The 19011-nt window shown below is 33.3% G+C and overlaps 1 protein-coding gene across 3 annotated transcripts in view; it reads left to right on the forward strand.

Annotated features, from left to right (window-relative positions):
* Rpb8 (DNA-directed RNA polymerases I, II, and III subunit Rpb8) overlaps positions 1 to 13344 on the forward strand; it is a 177917-nt gene extending 164573 nt beyond the window's left edge. For all 3 annotated transcript variants that reach the window (XM_065368381.1, XM_065368366.1, XM_065368375.1), the window contains one exon: positions 13104 to 13344. In XM_065368381.1, the coding sequence (XP_065224453.1) occupies positions 13104 to 13221 (118 nt within the window). In that variant the 3' untranslated portion in view covers positions 13222 to 13344. The remainder of the gene's footprint in view (positions 1 to 13103) is intronic.
* Positions 13345 to 19011: the final 5667 nt, after the last annotated feature.

Below are 19011 nucleotides of genomic sequence, written 5' to 3' on the forward strand. Positions count from 1 at the left end.
CTTGTCCTTTCGCGCTTTCGACTCGACAAGCTTGACAAATTAATTCGCTTTTATATGACGAAATATCGCGCAAAGTTGTAATAAAACTACTCGATTCTTTTGTACACTAGGCTCCTTTTTATCTACCTCTCTTTGATTGGAAAAGTTTCTCGAGGCTGTTTTCGTGAAAACTTTAAATCGACACCTGGATTTTGCGACGATATGACTGCTAAAAATGTGCGAACTTTTCAGATTTTCCCCTATAATAATGAGTTGTAAAACCTATAAAATAACGCTTAAATACCTACAACGCCGTTTTACAGCTTTCGAAAATACCTACTCGGCCGAGATGCGATCGGCATTGGTACGAGGTATTTCAATTATAAAGGTCTATAGGATATTTTTAGAAGCTTCTCAGCGGGAGATTTGAGGGTTCGATCGATATAGATGTGCTCATACTCTCTGAATAGGCTCGATTCGAATCGAATAAAGAATCGAAGAGAAAAGTATACGAATCACCTTGAGAAAATTAACGTTCATTTATGTACTTGGATTTTGTAAAATTTTGGCGACATGCAAAAAAAATGAGAATTTTTACCCATTTTGGAAAAAACGAGAAATTTTGAAAGCAAAATTTTTGGCAATTTTAAAAAAATTAGATCTTTTGAAATTGATAGAAACAAAAATTGACTACTTTCTGAAAAAAAATTGACATTTCTTGAAATTCTGCTAGAAAATGGAGACTTTCTTATTTTTTCGCAATTTAGGAAGAAACAAAACCTTTTACAGAGAACGCTGCATCCAAAGTAAGTACAGGGAACACATCGCACTTTTCTCACCTAAAAACGTAGGGAAATTCGGCAACGCGAACTATCCAATCGAATCATCGGAAAGAATAATATCCCCTGACCCTGTCTTCTGTCGTAAATCAAAACACCGCCAAACGAGTACGCAATAAATGTCGACGACAATATTCGTCGCGTGTTTAATGGCGCAAATTTAAAACGACATCGTGTAATATGGTAGAGGTATAGACTTTTCACTCAGTCAGTTTTCGCACATACGAGTACATACAACGCAGAGAATCCGCAGCACACGAGGGTACGTTTTCCATCCGCCTATCTCCTCCGTAACAGTCGAATATTTTTGAGCAATTTGCTACCAAATTGTGCGCGTACAAGTGCGAAAAATTTAACGTCGACGAGTACTATACGTATACGAGTATTTCGCTGGCAGAATTAATATCCGCCATCCGTTGAAATAGGTCAAAAGGTCGCCTCAAACTAAAGGCCACACGTTGAGAAATTTACCGCCTCAATTACCGATCTGATATCATGTGCGGTGGCTTTAAAACACTGCTGTTCGGAATTCGTTGGCCGTGCTTTTGGATCCCCCAACGCCGATATAATGCAATATTGTACATTACGACTACAAATAGTATAGTACGTAGTACATTACATACATATTTCGTGTGTATGGTAAAATATTTCCCCATTTTACTCGAAGTCGAAACAGAGAACTCGAAGAGCGAGATCCGACCAGAGCTATTAATTCGGTTTGTTCGCGATGCTTTTGTGTAATAATAATTCTGAATGTGGTGTATCTAGAGATGTATAGGGTGTTTCGTAGGAATTACGATACAAAATTGTGAAGAAATTCGAACGCTGATTGCTGAATATCGAGAGAGCATTGGATTTGAAGTGAAATTTTAGTTGTTTGCATTCCTGGATACCGAAAGCTCAAAAATAGGCATTCAAATTTTTTTAGAATTTTGAGTTTTTTAAAAGAATTTCTAGTCTTTTTTGAAAATGAAAAAAAATTGCTTCCAATTTATTCTCTTAGGGCTTCTTTTAGGAATTTGCATTTTCAGGGCGTTTATTAGTTCGCCAAAGTCGCAATTTTGAAAAAAGATCACAAAAAAGTCCAAATCTGGACATTTATCAAATCGCAAAAAGTCGAGATTTTGAAAAAAAAGATCGCGAAAAGTCGAGATTTTGTAAAAAGATTGCTAAAAGTCGAGATTTTGTGAAAAGATCGCAAAAAGTCCAGATTTTGAAAAAAGTCGCAAAAGTTGAGATTTTGTAAAAAGGTCGCAAAAAGTTGAGATTTTGAAAAAAAGATCGCAAAAAGTCGAGATTTTGGAAAAACATGCAAAAAGTCGAGATTTTAAAAAAAGATTGCGAAAAGTCAAGATTTTGAAAAAAGTTGCAAAAGTTGAGATTTTGTAAAAAGATCGCAAAAAGTTCAGATTTTGAAAAAAAGATTGTGAAAAGTCGAGATTTTGAAAAAACATCGCAAAAATCGAGATTTTGAAAAAAGATCGCGAAAAGTCAAGATTTTGAAAAAAGTTGCAAAAGTCGAGATTTTGTAAAAAGATTGCTAAAAGTTGAGATTTTGTAAAAAGATTGCTAAAAGTCGAGATTTTGTAAAAAGATCGCAAAAAGTTGAGATTTTGAAAAAAAGATTGTGAAAAGTGGAGATTTTGAAAAAACATCGCAAAAGTTGAGATTTTGAAAAAAGATCGCGAAAAGTCGAGATTTTGACAGAAAAGATCGCGAAAAGTTGAGATTTTGACAAAAAACATCGCGAAAAGTCAAGATTTTGACAAAAAAGATCGCGAAAAGTCGAGATCAATTTTGAAAAATTATTGCGAAAAAAAGTTGCAAAAAGGTCTAGATTTTGAAAAAAGATCGCGAAAAGTCTAGATTTGCTAAAAGTCGAGATTTTGTAAAGAGATCGCGAAAGTCGAGATTTTGTAAAGAGATCGCGAAAGTCGAGATTTTGTAAAGAGATCGCGAAAGTCGAGATTTTGAAAAAAGATCGCGAAAAAAAGGTAGCAAAAAGTTGCGATTTGGAAAAAAGATCGCAAATGTCGCGATTTTGAAAAAATATCGCGAAAAAAAAGTTGCGAAAAAGATCGCAAAAAGTTGAGATTTTGAAAAAAAGATTGCAAAAAGTCGAGATTTTGACAAGAAACCTTTTCTGAAGAGAAAATAATAGACATAGGGGTCCCCCAAGGCTCCATACTTGGACCTGTACTGTTTATTCTCTATGTTAATGATTTGTCATCCTACATTAATGCACTCCTAACTCAGTTTGCAGATGACACAACTATGTTGTTGAAGGGTGGTAGCTGGGACTCACTACTAAAAACAACACAACATGTTCTCCAAAACTTAATTTCTTGGTTTAATGCAAATGGCATGAGCTTGAACTTGGAAAAAACAGTGACAGTGCCTTTTAATGTAACCCCCAAGGAGGCCAACCTGGTATCAGAAACTCTCTCGCCTCTACCAAATGTTTCTAGTGTTGCAAAATTTTTAGGGGTTGATGTTCAATGCAATTTAAAATGGGATGTATACATTAATAAATTAACCTGTCGTTTGTCATCTATAAACTTTCTACTCTTTCAGCTAAGACAAATTACAAATCAAAAAACTCTCAGACTTGCATATTTTGGACTATTCCACTCTACATTGGCCTATGGGGTGGTTTTTTGGGGAGGTAATGCATCATATGTCAAGCAAATTCTCACACTACAAAAACGTGCGATAAGAACAATTTATAAAATACCTCTAAGACAAACATGCAGGCCCATCTTTGTTGATAATAAAATCCTCACTACAATATCACAATATATTTTGGACATATCTCTCATGGTTTATACTAAGGTTATAACCTTTCCAAAAATTACCCATCCATACAGCACAAGATCACTAGGTAACCTTAGAACTCCCCACCACCGTACAAAACTTCTCCAGTGTAGTGCTGTATCATCTGCAGCAAAAGTATACAATCGGATTCCAGGGAGTGTTAAAAACCAGCCAACAGCAAAAAAATTTAAAATTGCTCTCAAAGAATGGCTGATCAATAGTGCTTTTTACACCCTGGAGGAATATCTTAGCTGCTCTGATCAATAATCGCTTGAATTTTGATTTTGTATGTATAGTTTCAAATCTTCATCTTTTTATGTTTTAATCATGCCTTTTATTTTATTTAAATCTGAAAATTGTATCTTATACGTAGATAAGTAATCAAAAATGTTTACAGTTTTCAATTATGTAATGCTCAACGTGATATAATGGCAGCTTTGCTGCCGCATGTATCTCAAATATACAATTTGATTTGAATTTGATTGCGAAAAGTCAAGATCAATTTTGAAAAAATATTGCGAAAAAAAGTTGCAAAAAGGTCTAGATTTTGAAAAAAGATCGCGAAAAGTCAAGATTTTGAAAAAAGATTGCTAAAAGTCGAGATTTTGAAAAAAGATTGCTAAAAGTCGAGATTTTGTAAAAAGATCGCGAAAAGTCGAGATTTTGAAAAAAGATCGCGAAAAGTCGAGATTTTGAAAAAAGATCGCGAAAAGTCGAGATTTTGAAAAAAGATCGCGAAAAAAGTCGCAAAAAGTTACAAAAAAAATCGCGATTTTGAAAAAAGATCGCGAAAAAAAAGGTAGCAAAAAGTTACGATTTTGAAAAAAGATCGCAAAAAAAAGTTGCGAAAAAGATCGCAAAAAAAGTCGCGATTTTGTGCATCAAATTTTGGTAGACACCCTGAATTTTTCTGCAAATCTTCTTCAGTAATGTAATACAAAAAAAAATTTGAAAAACTCTGGAAAAGTTTGGAGTTTTGGATTTAAAAGACCAAAAAGAAGGCTCCAAATGTTTTTTCAAGTTACGAAAAACCTTTGAGAAATGTTGAATCCTCCTCTCCTTCCTTCAATAATTCTCTTCGATAACGTAAAAAAATTGTGATCTGATAAAATTCGAATTCTCAATTATTGATTATTTTTTACTCCAAATTATCCGCGGCATCGTTCGATTCTGAAGGCACAATTTTCCAATGCTTTGAATTTTTTTCACATTTTCAAATTGTTCTAAAATTATTTTTAGCGCAATTTTTCATTTTGATGCTCAAATTTGATACTCTCGTTTACCAGAAAAGCATCTTCGTAAATCTGAAAACTCGTTTCGAAGATGATAAGATGCAACTGGTTGTAACGCATATATCGGGAAATGATACATTGTAGGTAACGTCAAAGTGCATACAACTAATAAATAGACTCGTCGAGTTTCAAGTTTAAGTACATTTTTACGATCACGATGATTGGAACCGGTTGCTCGGGTATGCTCGCTTATTTACATTATTTGTGTTATTTGCTAATGTAAGCAATTGTCCGAAGACTATGTTTTGGTTCGGTATCGATGTCGAGTGAAGACTCTCGAGTAGGTACACTCGCGCATGTTTATTAATCACCGCAAACGAGGCCATCATTATCATCATTGTAGTTTGGTATAAAAATTATTCATAACATAAAAAAATAAAGAATAGAAGGAATTTTTTTCGCTTTTTTGTCGAGATTAATAACGCTAAAAGCGGTAGCTCCGTGAACACGCATCGTTTTGCCGGTTCCAGACTATGCGCGTTTCGCGTTTCGTGGTTCGCATTTTGAGATTCGTGAAGGATTCGCGATAAAAATGATGAAATACGAAACACCTCGAATTTGCACTCTACACACTATTCGTATTTCGTCGATATATGTACATTTGACAAGAACGAACTTGAAAATTCGTCAACGAATCGCGAATCCCTTTGACGATTCGTCTAAAAACCGCCCGGTCGAGAGATCGGGCGCGAAACGTGAAAAAACTGATTCGTGATGATTGCGAATCACCACGAACAGGTGCGAAATGTGATCTACACACTATTCGCAGTTCGCGATATATTCGCGAATCATGTTTTTTTCGTGGTGATTCGCGCATAGTCTGGAACCGGCATTTGGAATTTTTTTTTGCTGGTTCGTTTTTCCTCTTTTTTTTTTTTAATTTACATAAGATTCGTCGAAACACGATTGTACAAATGTACACGCGCGTCTGTCTGTCTATCTGTCTCTTTCTATGCTCGGAAAATTGTACGAAAATTTGAAATTTTTCCGGGTAATAAAAACGTCAAGTGGGGGGGAGAAACGAGACGACCGCACCGCACCGGTGTGTGGTTGTTTTTCTTCTTTTTATTAGTTTTCTTCGGTCGCTGTTTTGCGAGTTTTTTTCGGCGAACCCTGCACCTTGCTCTGTCTACGGCAGCTTGTACACTTTGTGAACTCTTTGGTTGGCGATTTACGGCCAAGATTGGGTCGTATAGTGTATGTAGGTAATATTGTACAACACTTGTATTACCTACGTATGTATATGTGCAAACTGTGTAGGTATGTAGATAGGGTAGCAGGTATGGAAATAAAGAATAGCTTATACGGCTTCCAGGAGGTTTTATAACTGTACTGTGTACAGGGGCGGTGGCGATGGCGTAGACGAAGAGAAGAAAATGCTCGCGAGAAGCGTACGTATTTGGAAATGGTGCAACGTGGCGCTTCCTCGAGTCGTAAATTATTCTGCCAAGTTTACTATATGTATGTATATGTGAAGGCGCGACCCGAACGAAAAATCCGGAAAATCTAATTAGTATACGGAGGTGGTGGTTGCGAAGACGATGGAACAGATATATGTACACTGTACACACAGTATACGTACATTGATATGGCACTGTATGAGGAGGAAGGGTGGATGGGATTCTGTATCTATTTCTTGCTCTGGTTTCTCTACCTATCTACCTACCTACCTACCTACCTACCTACCTACCTCTTGTATGTAGTACGAGTACGATGTATTTGAAACTGCGAGTACAACTAATTCGTATAACTATTGTCTATGATGAAGAAGACGAGGGGTGAGAGATGTAGAGCTCCGATGTACTCGAAGTTTACTCCTTAACGTTTGGAATGTTGCCCTGAAGGAATAATTTAATTTCGGCTGTATCATATTTTATTCGTAGGTACGATTGGGGTTGAGTAGGTATGCCTGAAGTTTCACAAAAGTCATTAAAATTAGCAATTAGCTGAAATTTGATAAAAAAGAATTGAAAATTGCTCAGAACACGAATGTTTTTTGCTTGAATTGGATTGAAAAAAATATGCTGTATTTCGACATTAATTTCATAAAATACCGTTCTTTTGATTGAATTACGAGAGAAACGGGTACGTTTTTTTACATTTTAACCCCCCCCCCCCCCAACTCAAAATAAACTTCATTTTTTCCAAAAATTGCAGTTTTGTAAAACATTTTTTAAAAGTTCTCTTTTTTTTTCAAAATATTGCTTTTTATCCAAGATTTTGAAAAAAAATCCCTGTTTTAATTGAAAATTCCAAAAAAAAAAAAATCATATTTTATACCAAATATTCCAAAACTTGAACTTTTGAAAAAAAATTGCAAAAAACGAAGAGAGTGAAATTTATTTCAATTTCTAAAATTATACAATCTTCTGTTTTTACATTTAAAAAAAAAATCAAAAATTGTTGGAGTTTCTATGTATTTTTTTTTTTTTTTTGAATTTTACGAAAATTTTCCTTCCTTCAAAACTGCTAGATATTTACGATTTTTTTCAGAAATATCCTGCTTTTACCAAAAACCACCAAGTGACTCGTTCGCGAACGAATTGATTCATTCAATTTCACAAACAAAATTGATTCATTTCAGGTGAATCATTCGCGAACGAATTGATTCATTTCAGGTGGATCATTCGCGAACGAATTGATTCATTTCAGGTGAATCATTCGCGAACGAATTCATTCATTTTAGGCGAATCATTCGCGAACGAATGGATTTATTGCTTTTTGGCACAATTTGTCAAAAATTCTCGCTTTTTTCAAAAAGTCCTGCTTTTTCCAAAATTGTTCTAAAGTCTTGCGTTTTGCCAAAAAATTGTCAAAAATTCTAGCTATTTTCAAAATGGGTAAAAATTCTGATTTTTTTCAAAATTTTCCAAAAAGTTTTGCTGTTTCTAAATGGTCAAAAATTTTCGTTTTTTTTTTTTTTTTTTTTTTTTTTTGTTTGTTTTAATCATACTTTTTCCAAAATTGTTCAAAAGTTTAATTTTTGCCGAAAATTCCCAGAAATTCTCGTTTTTTTTAGCAATTGAAAGGTTTTACTATTGTGTAGTTTTTTCCTCAAATTGCCAAAAAGTGTCGTTTTTGTATCTAAAAATTGTAATAGATTCTCTTTTTTCAAAAAAAAAATGATTAAAAATGTATTTTTTTGGTCAAAAATTCCCAAAAATTGCTGCTTTCTGCTCAAGTTGTGAAATGTTTACTCTTCAGCAAAATTGTCAAAGATTTTAGTGTACCTACTTTTCGTTTCAAAAGTTGCTCAAGTTCCGCTTTTTTTGCCAGAAATTGCCACAAAGCTTTTCTTCTTGTTAAAATCATTCAAGTCTTGCTGTATTTTGCCAAAATTTAGCATTTCGCCAGAAATTACAAAAATTCTCATTTGGTTTACGATTCATCAGAAAGTTTCAAAATAAGTGGATCAATTTTTTGAAATATGTTTTTTTAAATTTTTTGTTGTTTTTTTTCTGCATTAAAATTTTCTGCTCGCGTTTTGTCAATTTTTGGGATTATTTTATTCGATTTTAATTTGTGTTTTTTCTCCCATACTCGTCTACGAGTTTGGTGGAAATTACCTTCCATTTCCCAGTCGAAGGCGCCACCTTGGAAAAGACGCTAACGTTGCTGGAATACAGTCTCGTATGTGGCAAAAAGATACACGTGCATGGCGAAGCGGACAGGACAGGAAAACTACACGTTGTTGTGGAAGAATAGGTCAAACCAGTTGCAGACTGGCCGCGAAGTGCGCGCATCTGGACAGTGGTCCGAAGGGGAGGAAGGGTTATGGCGCAGAGGCGCGCGCCACTTAGCGAAATACTGGCCTACTTTCACTACCTCTAGCTCGTATTGAGGTATACCGTAGGCTCAGGTTTTGTTGTAGTACTCTTATACTATTTTTAATATTGAAAAAAAAAAAAATGTGTGGTAACAGGTGATACCTTTTTCTTTTTGTTGAGTTTTTCTGCTGCTTTGCCTCGATCTGCTCCATCGTTCTTAGGATGTTGAACGTTGATTTTTCCTATCTTTCGATTGGTGGAAGAGCAAGGGTCTCCTTTTGAGAAGATTTTCTTTGTACTTGGCGGGCATTTTCTCTTATAACCGTGACGTGGTATTTTCCTGTTTTTCTCTTCTGCTCCATTGTGTGCATTTTGATGCCAATTTTTCTTCAAATGATTCGATACAAACAAAATGATTTAGTGACCTAGTCGTGAATTCAAATAGGTAGATAATCGATTATAGAAATACACAAAGGAGACGATCCGACGATCGATAATGTAGCATGTGCGATGTTGTTCTTCTCTGTAGCTCATGTAAAACAGGAGATTAGCACTGAGCAGCGAGTTTCCATCATTTGAAAACGTGGTTTTGAATAATTCCTCGTACGTATGAGTATATTAAGACGTGTAATTCGTCTCGGTATCTTGGCTCTATTTACACAATGGAAATGAGAGAAAAATTCATTTCTATGGAAAATACATACATGGGTAAGGTAGGTGTAGGTATTCGTCGAGTGGAGTATTTTGGTGAGGGGGTTTGTTCGCACTACTGCCGTACTGAATACGTAAATCTTCTTAACACACATCGCGAGTTGTATAATAAACACACGTTCTGGTACAGTTAGAGAGCGTTACAAGAAATCATCATTCGTATAGCTGTACTGCAGGAATATAGGAATAGGAATACAAATATGGCAAATATTCGAGATGATTTTATACTATATTTAACGAGAAAAATATACCAGTAGAGGTACGGTTGTTGATGATGAAGAAGTTGCCAGCCAGCGCAGAGAGCGAGCGAAAAGGATGCGTGAACAATTGCAAAATGTACTCGTAGTATGTACGAGGAAATGAAACTAGCTACTTATTTTTATTATATCGCGCTGAATTTGATGTGAAAATCGGCCAATTTTGACGCTTTTATTTGAAATTAAAACAGACAATAGAGTTTTCCGTAGATTTCACCGATCGTCGTTATTACCTACTGTAAGGCTTGGTCCGTGAGCGAAAGTATCTCTCTCGGTCGTTATGTAATTACCTATTAATTCGGTGCTGTTTTACTTTGTCGAAAGTACGTACCTAACGTACAAATATAACCACCGAGCGTAATTGGTAATCGTACTAAATACCTGAGCTAGATGTATTTGTAATTATGAAATAATAACGTGTACGATACGATACAATATTCTGGTATATATGTACATTGTGCGTATGTGTGGTTTGGTTTGGTTGAATCGTGTACCAATTGCATAGGTTTTGTTACTTTTGTTGGTTTGGTTTGGGTTATATTTGTAAATTGTGAAGTGTGCTTCACTCCAGTTATCATTATTTTTTGATGGTTCGAACAAGAGTGGCAATGTATGTATAGGAAAAGAGATAGTAAATGAGAGAAAGGGAGTGAATTTGAGTTTTGAAGCGTCATTTACAAATTTAGCTTATTTTATTCTGATCGAGTCTATTTTCTTGTTTATGAATCACTTCGAATATTTAAACAACTACACTTATTCGACCATTTTGATTGGAACTGCGGATTTTAACCACGCTCTGCTACCATGATGAGAAAGAATGAAAATAGGGCTATAAACAAAACATGGCTTGAATTTAAAGACAAGAGAAGTTCACACTTTTGATAGGAAATTGTTGAATTTTTTTTGTGAGAAAAAATTATTGTCAAAGTCTCGCTTTTTGCCAAAAAAAAGGCAAAAAAATCTCGTTTTTTGCCAGAATTGCCAAAAGTGTCATTTTTGGTCAAAAATTGTTGAAAATTGTTATTTTTTGCAAAATATTTTCAAAATTTCTCCAAAAGTCTTGTTTTTTCTCAGAAATTGCCAAAAACTGCCAAAAGTTCTACTTTCATCCCAATTATTATCAGAAAGTGTCACTTTTTTGCAAAAAAAATTGTCAAAAAGTTTCTTTTTTCCGCCAGTTAAAGTTGTCAAAATCTCGCCTTTTGCCAAAAAATTGCAAAAAAATCTCACATTTTTGTAAAGTGCCAAAAAAGTCATTTTTTGTCAAATATTGTCAAAAACTGTCATTTTTTGCAAAAAAAATTTCAAAATTTGTCAGAAATTGCCAAAAACTGCCAAAAAGTTTTACTTTTTTTCCATATATTAACAGAAAGGCTCACTTTTTTGCAAAAAAGGTTTTTTTGTCAAATATTGTTGAAAAAAACTCTTCCATCTGTTAAAGTTGTCAGTCTTGCTTTTTGCCAAAAAATATCAAAAAAAATCTCACCATTTGTCAAAAGTGCCAAGTGTCATTTTTTGTCAAAAAATTGTTAAAAATTGTTATTTTTGCAATAAAATTTCAAAATTTATACAAAAGTCTCTTGTCAGAAATTGTCAAAAATTTCCAAAAAGTTTTACTTTTTTGCCAAATACCAACAGAAAGTCTCCCTTCCTTTTTTTAAAAAAAATGTCACAAAGTTTTTTTTTTTTGTCAAAAATTGTTGAAAAAAAATCTCCCGCCTGTTAAATGTGTCAAAGTCTGGATTTTTGCCAAAAAAAAAATGGCAAAAAAATCTTATTTTTTGTCAAAAGTGCCAAAAGTGTCATTTTTTGATTTTTTGTCACATATTGTTGAATACTGTTATTTTTTGCAAAAAAAATTCAAAATTTATCCAAAAGTCTCGTTTTTTGTCAAAAATTGCCAAAAAGTTACTTTTTTGCCAAATATCAATGGAAAGTCTCCTTTTTTTGCAAAAAAAAATAGTCAAAAAGTTTCTCTTTTTTTTGATAAAAAAGTTGCTGAAAAAAACTTCCACTTGTTAAAAGTTGTCAAAGTTACCAAAATGTGATGTTTTTTGCAAAAACTACTTGATTGCAACCTTTTTTGCAAAAAATCTCAAAGAGTCACACTTTTTTAAAATTTTTCCAAAAGTCTTGCTTTTTGCCAGAAATTGTCAAGAACTGCCACAAGTAGGTATTACTTTTTTGCAAAAAAAATTGTTCAAACAGTTTGGTTTTTGGTTTTTTTTTTTGTCAAAAATTGATGAAATCTCTTTTTCTGCTGAGAATACCTATCAAAAAAATCTCACTAAGAGTCGTTTTTTGTCAAAAATTCTTGAAAATTGTCACTTTGTTTGCAAAAAATCAAAGTCTCCCTTTTTTTCAAATTTACTCCAGAAGTCTCTTTTTTTGCTAGAAAATTTTTTTTAAATGTCAATAATTTTCACTCTTTTGCCAAATATTAACAACAATTTTCTTATTGTGCTGAAAATTGTCGATAAGCTTCATTTTATTTTTTGTGAAAAATGTTTTTTTCTCAAATTGATATTCAGGTTCATTTTTGTTTGATTTCCTCGAACGATTGAATAAAAACACTCCATTCTTTTGTAGATTGTAACCACGCTCTGCTACCATGACGTGAAAAAATACAAAATTTATTATTTGAATCATGCGTAATCACCTGCAACGTGCAACTTGCAATCAGGAAAGGAAATGTACAATCTGCAACCAAAACAGAAAATTTTCATTCCATTTTTGGGAAAAATAGTCACTCTTGTTTGTGGGTACATTACTTACCGTTGCTCATTGCACGTTATGTTGGAGCGTACTTTTTCTCGATCATGGTAGCAGAGCGTGGTTACAAATTGGTGGAGTCGTTATTAATCATTCGAATTTTGGTTACTCTTCTCAAAGTTGTAGATTCCTTTTGCGAATGATGAATTTATTATTTTAGCTGCGATTTGAGGTTCAGATATTTAACCAGATCATTCAAAAACCTAATAAGACTTGGTTTTTCCCACAGAACCAAAATATGTACAAATAGAATCTCAATTCATACCTACTTATATGGTATGATGAATGTCTCATTTGAAGCATGGACGTGTTCTTATTCTGCTGTATTTGTATTTATGCATAAGAGACCTTTGAACTATGTAATTTTCAGCTGGCCATCGAAACCGAAGAAATACCTAGATGAAGATTCCGGAAAACTTACGATTAAGTGGCAGTGTGGTTAGCTGGTTGCGTAGTTATAAAAGTCACGACCACTTCCCACACTACCATCTCCATCGTAGGACTGTATCATCGATCGAAGAAGACGGCGAATTATTTTTAGAACTTATATTATTAATAATTATTTAGATAGTAATAATTATTCTAGTAACATAGGCGTTACACCGAACAGTATCGTGTGTTGATGGATAGATAACTAAATACTAATGAAAATGTGTTTTTATTTGATTACAGATCGGCTTACGTTTCGTTCGGAGGATTACTTATGAAATTGCAAGGAGACCCGAATAATTTACACGGATTCGAAGCTGATCAACAGATATACCTTTTGATGAAGAAATTAGCCTTTTAGAAACGACCGTGTTGCGTATTTTTCGTTCGGTTTCTTCTTTTTATTGTACTTATGGATGATTGTGTTTATTTCTGATACTTGTTCTAATTGTAAATAAATTTTGTATTTTTTTTAGTATATAAATCTACGTGCGTCGAACGAACATTTTTCTCGCGGTTGTGAATAGATACGTATAGATGAAGTGAACGAAGCTGATATTATCTGCGGATGGGTAAGACAGGATGTACATAAAGTAAAGTACGACGAAGGTGTCTCCGCACTCTTTATGTAGGTATTACCTTTACAACAAATGATAGAGAATTGAAACCGAACCGAAACATACCTCTCTATATAGAGAGTTATGGTAAAATGATTTGAAATCGCCGAATTGTAACTCAATTTCCCACTCGGTGGCATATGTATAGCGTTTTCGACGTAGGTACGAGTACTTTGGAACAATAAGTTATACCCGTCAACCGATTATGTAAAATATGCTTATTCAGTATATACTACACGTGTATGTAGGTAAAGTAAAATAATATCTTTGTGTGCGAGATAAACACAAGATAGACGTCGTTGGCAGCTTAGTAGGTACTTGGTAGGTATACGAAGAAGAGATTTGGAAAACAGAATACGAATGTGCTGCGTTTTTTTTTTTTTTTTTATTTATTTCAGTAGGTATTTCGCTTATTCGAACAAAACGAAGAAAAAAAATATACTACAGCATAGATAAGTATTCATTACGAAAAATAATTAGCGTTTCGTTTATTGTCGAGTTGTATACTGTATAAGTAAGATTGGCCAACGAAGAGAAAATTCGTGCAACCATGAAATTGTTTACAGGTTGCTGAGCAACCTGCCCGCCCATAGCATATAAATTTCGTATCGTTTCATGGGTAATAACAGATAATAATAAAAAGTATAATTTATCATTGTACTTTAATAGTATTTAAGTCGATTCTGTTTGAAAAAAAAAAAATAACATGAGTTGGTCTTCTTCGTAGGTTAGGTAGTAGGTACTTACTCGTACTTAGCTAGTTACACGATGAACGATGAGGATCGAGAATGATGAGCGAGTAATCATCAACCAGTAGGTTTAGCAAGTCGAGCAATGAGCGAAATTCATTCGGTGGTCGACGTATCAAGTATGAAATTATACGGTTAGAGGCGTATTTAAATTAAAATTCTTCGTAGTTTTTTTTTTTTTTTTCATCTGTAGTATGAAACCGATGCGATGACAATGCTAGAATTGTTATTTGTAAAAAAAAAAGCTAGAGAGATGAATTATATTGCGAAATGTTTCGAAGATGGTTTTTTTTTTGCAATATTGAAATATTCGTAGTGTATTGAAGATGATTATGAAGTACACGAGTGTGTTAGAAGAGTTATTCACGCCTTCTTGGTTTAAAATAATGATTTATGCGGTGTGCATGTGGTATGTGGTTCGATATATGTATAAGTGATGATGAGGAAGTATCGATGTATTATTATCATTTTATCGGTGTTGGTTTTTGTTCGAGAAACAGATTCGACGATGTACAATTGTACATATTCGTATCTGTACAATAATATGATGTTTTTGATGTCTGTGAGGTTTATTTTCTGATCGTGTTAGGTTAAGTAGAGAAGTCGAGATTAGGATGAATAAATTAGGCTATATTTAAGACAAACATCCTCGTGGTAGAATAGGTTTTACCTACGGTTGTTTTTTTCAAAACGTCATTTGAATGTTATTTGAAATTACTGGAAATGAAAAAATCGATTTTTTTTCCCTTGTATTTATTACTTACTGAATTATGTAAAACCTTAAAAACGTCGATCAACTTTGTTGGGAATCCATTTTTTTTGCAGTAGGTATTCGTCTTTTGAAAATTAAATCAAAAAAAGTAATTCGATCGATTTTGTATGTATTTCATCTTCTCAATACTCTTTAATAAATTCTTGAGCATTTTTTCTTCTGTTTGCTTGGAATGAATTTCGATTTTTTATAAATTGAGTGTCTAAATACGAAAATATTACGTCGAGTAAAACGAGCTCATTCTGAATCATATTCTGTACAAAGTCAATTATATTATTCCTTTCTCTAAATTCTCAGTACTACTCTAACAATAAACTATAGTAATACATACTGATTAAACATGACATGACAAACTGTTTATCAAATCACATGTTTGTTATGGATTTAAATCGAGTGAAAAATTGAAATTTTAGTGATTTGAGTCATCATTCTTTAGATTAAGTGCAATAATTCAATCCGTGAAGAGTAATTTCGAATTCGATTCAGAATCGTAACGAGTGATTAAGGCCTAAATGTAAATTACATCAGCATTCGAATAGAAAATAATGTGTAGATACGATAATTTTAAAACTGGAAACAGTTTTCTTTTAAATAAAAATGAATGAATTCAGAATTATTGATAAAAATTCATTAATCTTTGTCATCAACATCAACCTTTGATTTTATGAATGTTTACAAATTGTTAATTGGCTACACTGAGAACATTGGCTCCATTTTTTTGTTCAGTCTTTATCCTGCATTTTTGAAGTTGGAGTTGAAAATTGATGGACTTATTCCTTGAATTGAATCATTTACTAATTACTAGAGTAAATTCAGTTTGGAATCGGTTAATTAACGATTTATGAAACGGTTCGTATATATGCGTTTTATTTCATTGTAATTGGTGGGTGTTATTGATGATCAAAATGAGCGGTGAAATTCAAGACATCGAGTAGATCTCAGCTCAGATTTCGAGGTAAGTGTTTGATTAGTTTTATCAAACTTACGAAATATGTTCATGGATGATCTATTAATCCGGTAGAAATATCAATTACGAACTCGTTATTTTGATTTACCGATCGACGAATTCATTTTCATCGTAGAGATGCTGAAAGTTTTACTCACACTATTTTCTGCGTTTCTTAATCTTTTCGGGTTCGAAGACCTGCAAGATTTCTTGAAAGGGTAGAATATGAAATTCAGAACATTCTTCTTTGAATAGGTATCTTATTCGTGTAGACTGTAGGTGCTCAATTACACAGCATTTTTGATATTCCTTCGTGATGTTTCTAATTCTGAGTTGGAACATGGGTTAGTAGGGGTTAGATCGTCTTTGGGATTAGAAATTGGTTTATTTCTTCGTTATTTGTTTGAAATGAAGATTGAAGATGCAATTGTGGGTATTCTGTTTTACGTGAGATGAGACGTAATCATATTAAATACCTGTTTGAAATTCTGATTCAGTTACCTCCAAGATGATACTCGAAGCTCTTGTTCACTTCAGCAACAATAGGTACTTTGATATTTGATGGTACAGTTTAGATCACTATTTTTTGATGTTATTCGAAGCTATAATTTTTGTGAAGTATGTTAGTCGAAGATGTTCTAAAGATTTATCGTTGGTCTTCAGTGATTAAAACGAACGAATGTATTGTTTACTTTACTGCTTACACAAGTCGACAAAGAATGAATAAGGGAGATCCTAAAACCGAACTCGAAATGGTAAAGATGAATGGACGTTCATAATCTAAGGCCTGAAGTAAGATTGCAAGTAGCAAGGACCCAAGAAGGAGCAAATTAAGACGACTATTAACGAAGTAACAACTAAGGTTGAAAAATTGAAACCGACGATCTACGAAATGAATCTGATTAAACTTGAGTATTGGTTTTTAGGCGAACGTGAAAATACTAAGATCAACCTAGCATGATTCTGATCATTTATCGAACTTCGAACAATTTTCAATGTAAATTTTGAACCATGATATGATGAAAATCGATTAGGTTTAGATGAACCTGAAAATGTAGGTTTAGGTATAGATATTTCTGAGCACTGAAAAGCTAAAATTTGTTCTAGAATTTTGATTCGAAGAAACAGAACCGATGAAGCGATTGGTATGATCGAGATAGATTTTTGAATGAAATTGCAATCTAACCGAATATTGATCTTCTATCGAACGATTTTCAATGGAAATTTTGAATCATCAAAAGTCATGAAACTAATTAGTGTTATGAATCTGAAAATTTCCAATGTATCTGGAAGCTAAAAAGCTCACATTTGATCGAAAATTTCGATTTAAAGAATCAGAACCGATGAACCGATAGGTATGATTAATTGATTGTGAATGAAATTACAATCTGACCGTAGGTATTTTTCAATCGAACAATTTTTTGAATGGAAATTCTCTCAATCAGAATCAGAACTGATATAAACGTGGAAGGTGGAAATTGATCGAATCTACCGAACGATTTTCTTTGTAAAGTTTCAATCAAAATTAATGAAACCGATTGGTTTTATTGATAAAAGCCTGAAAATAGCGATCTAACCTAACGTTGAAAAGCTAAACTTTCTGCTACCTACCTATGGACTATCGAGTATCGATGTGATCGTTATAAATATGTAATTTTGATCCAAACAAACTGGAACGGTTTAGTCGATATACTTCTGATGAACTTGCAATACTGAACGTTGTTTGTGAACGATTTTCAATCTACGTTTAGAATCAGAACGAACGTTGAACTTGTACGAAGGGATTGTATATCAACCGATCCTGAAAATTGATAAAACGGTCGATTTTCGATGAAAACTGAATCCTGAACCGAAAAATTTACTTTGTTGAGAACTTTAAACTCAAAATATGAAATACTTTGATAATGTTGTTAGTCTACCAATCTTGCATGCCAACTGAAGAAGTGAACGACTAGGCAAACGGATAGGCAACTTCTTTAACATCCGTTTGATTGAATACAATATCGTTTCCCTTCCTTGAATAACATTTCAGGTATCAACTTGTGAAAAATAATTTACTATATTATCATTTACTGCTAAAGTTTGATCTTTTTTAAGTGGTAGGTCTTTTCTCACCTTTAATTTATGCACATCAAATTTTATAGCTATAATCAGGGTATCTAACAGGGAGTGAAAGTAGTGGATGTAGTGAAAAAGTAGTGATTTTAAAAATGGGTAGTGAATTTAGTCAAAAAGGTATAGTGAAAAAATATAAAAATTTGAACGGGCTACGAAAACCTTCAAGTCATTTTTGATGAAATTAAATAAAAAATTATCTACAAATCCAATTTAAATTTTTTTGAAAATTTCTCGTGAAAAATCGTTTATTTTTTTGATTGAGGGGAGCGGGGAGGGGTTCGAGTGAAGAACTTTCTGAAAATTAGGTTGAAAAAAGTAGTGATTTTTCAACAAAAAATTTTTTGTTAGATACCACGAAGTCTAATTTTTCCTTTGTTCAAATACATACGTACGTAGAACTTGAAAACCACGAATAAAAATCAAAACTCGAGAGGAAAAAAAATCGTGGAAATGAATTGATTGAGAGAAACATAGGTACAAATATATAAACAAGAAGAGTTTTTTTTTCAAGTTTCATGAAAAAAAATCAAAATTTTTGGAAATTTTCAAGACAAAAGTACAGAAAGCAGGATGCACAAAAGGGTATTTAGCTGTATAAAAGTCCTTGATTTTTTTTTCAAAATTGACGAAAAGTTCCTGCTTTATTACTTCACTTTTTTGGTTCTCTATAAAAATTATGAAAAAAAATAACTTTGATGAATTTTAATTCCATCTATTTGTTTTGTCTTCCTGAATCTTGTTTTTTCCAAAAAATTTCTGTTTCAATATGGATTTTTTTTGTCCATCAAATTCAAACTTGGATAAATTGTTGACCTCCTCCACCCCCCTCCCCTCCGACGACTCAGAAATTTCGGCTAATAATTCTGCTTCTCTGACTTGTTCTGTTAATTATCAAGTAGGTACCTAGGTAGCAGTTCTTTTTTCCTGGAAAAATAGAATAAAATTGCCT

Source organism: Planococcus citri, chromosome 1 (genome assembly GCF_950023065.1).
Source record: "Planococcus citri chromosome 1, ihPlaCitr1.1, whole genome shotgun sequence".
Lineage (NCBI taxonomy): Eukaryota > Metazoa > Arthropoda > Insecta > Hemiptera > Pseudococcidae > Planococcus > Planococcus citri.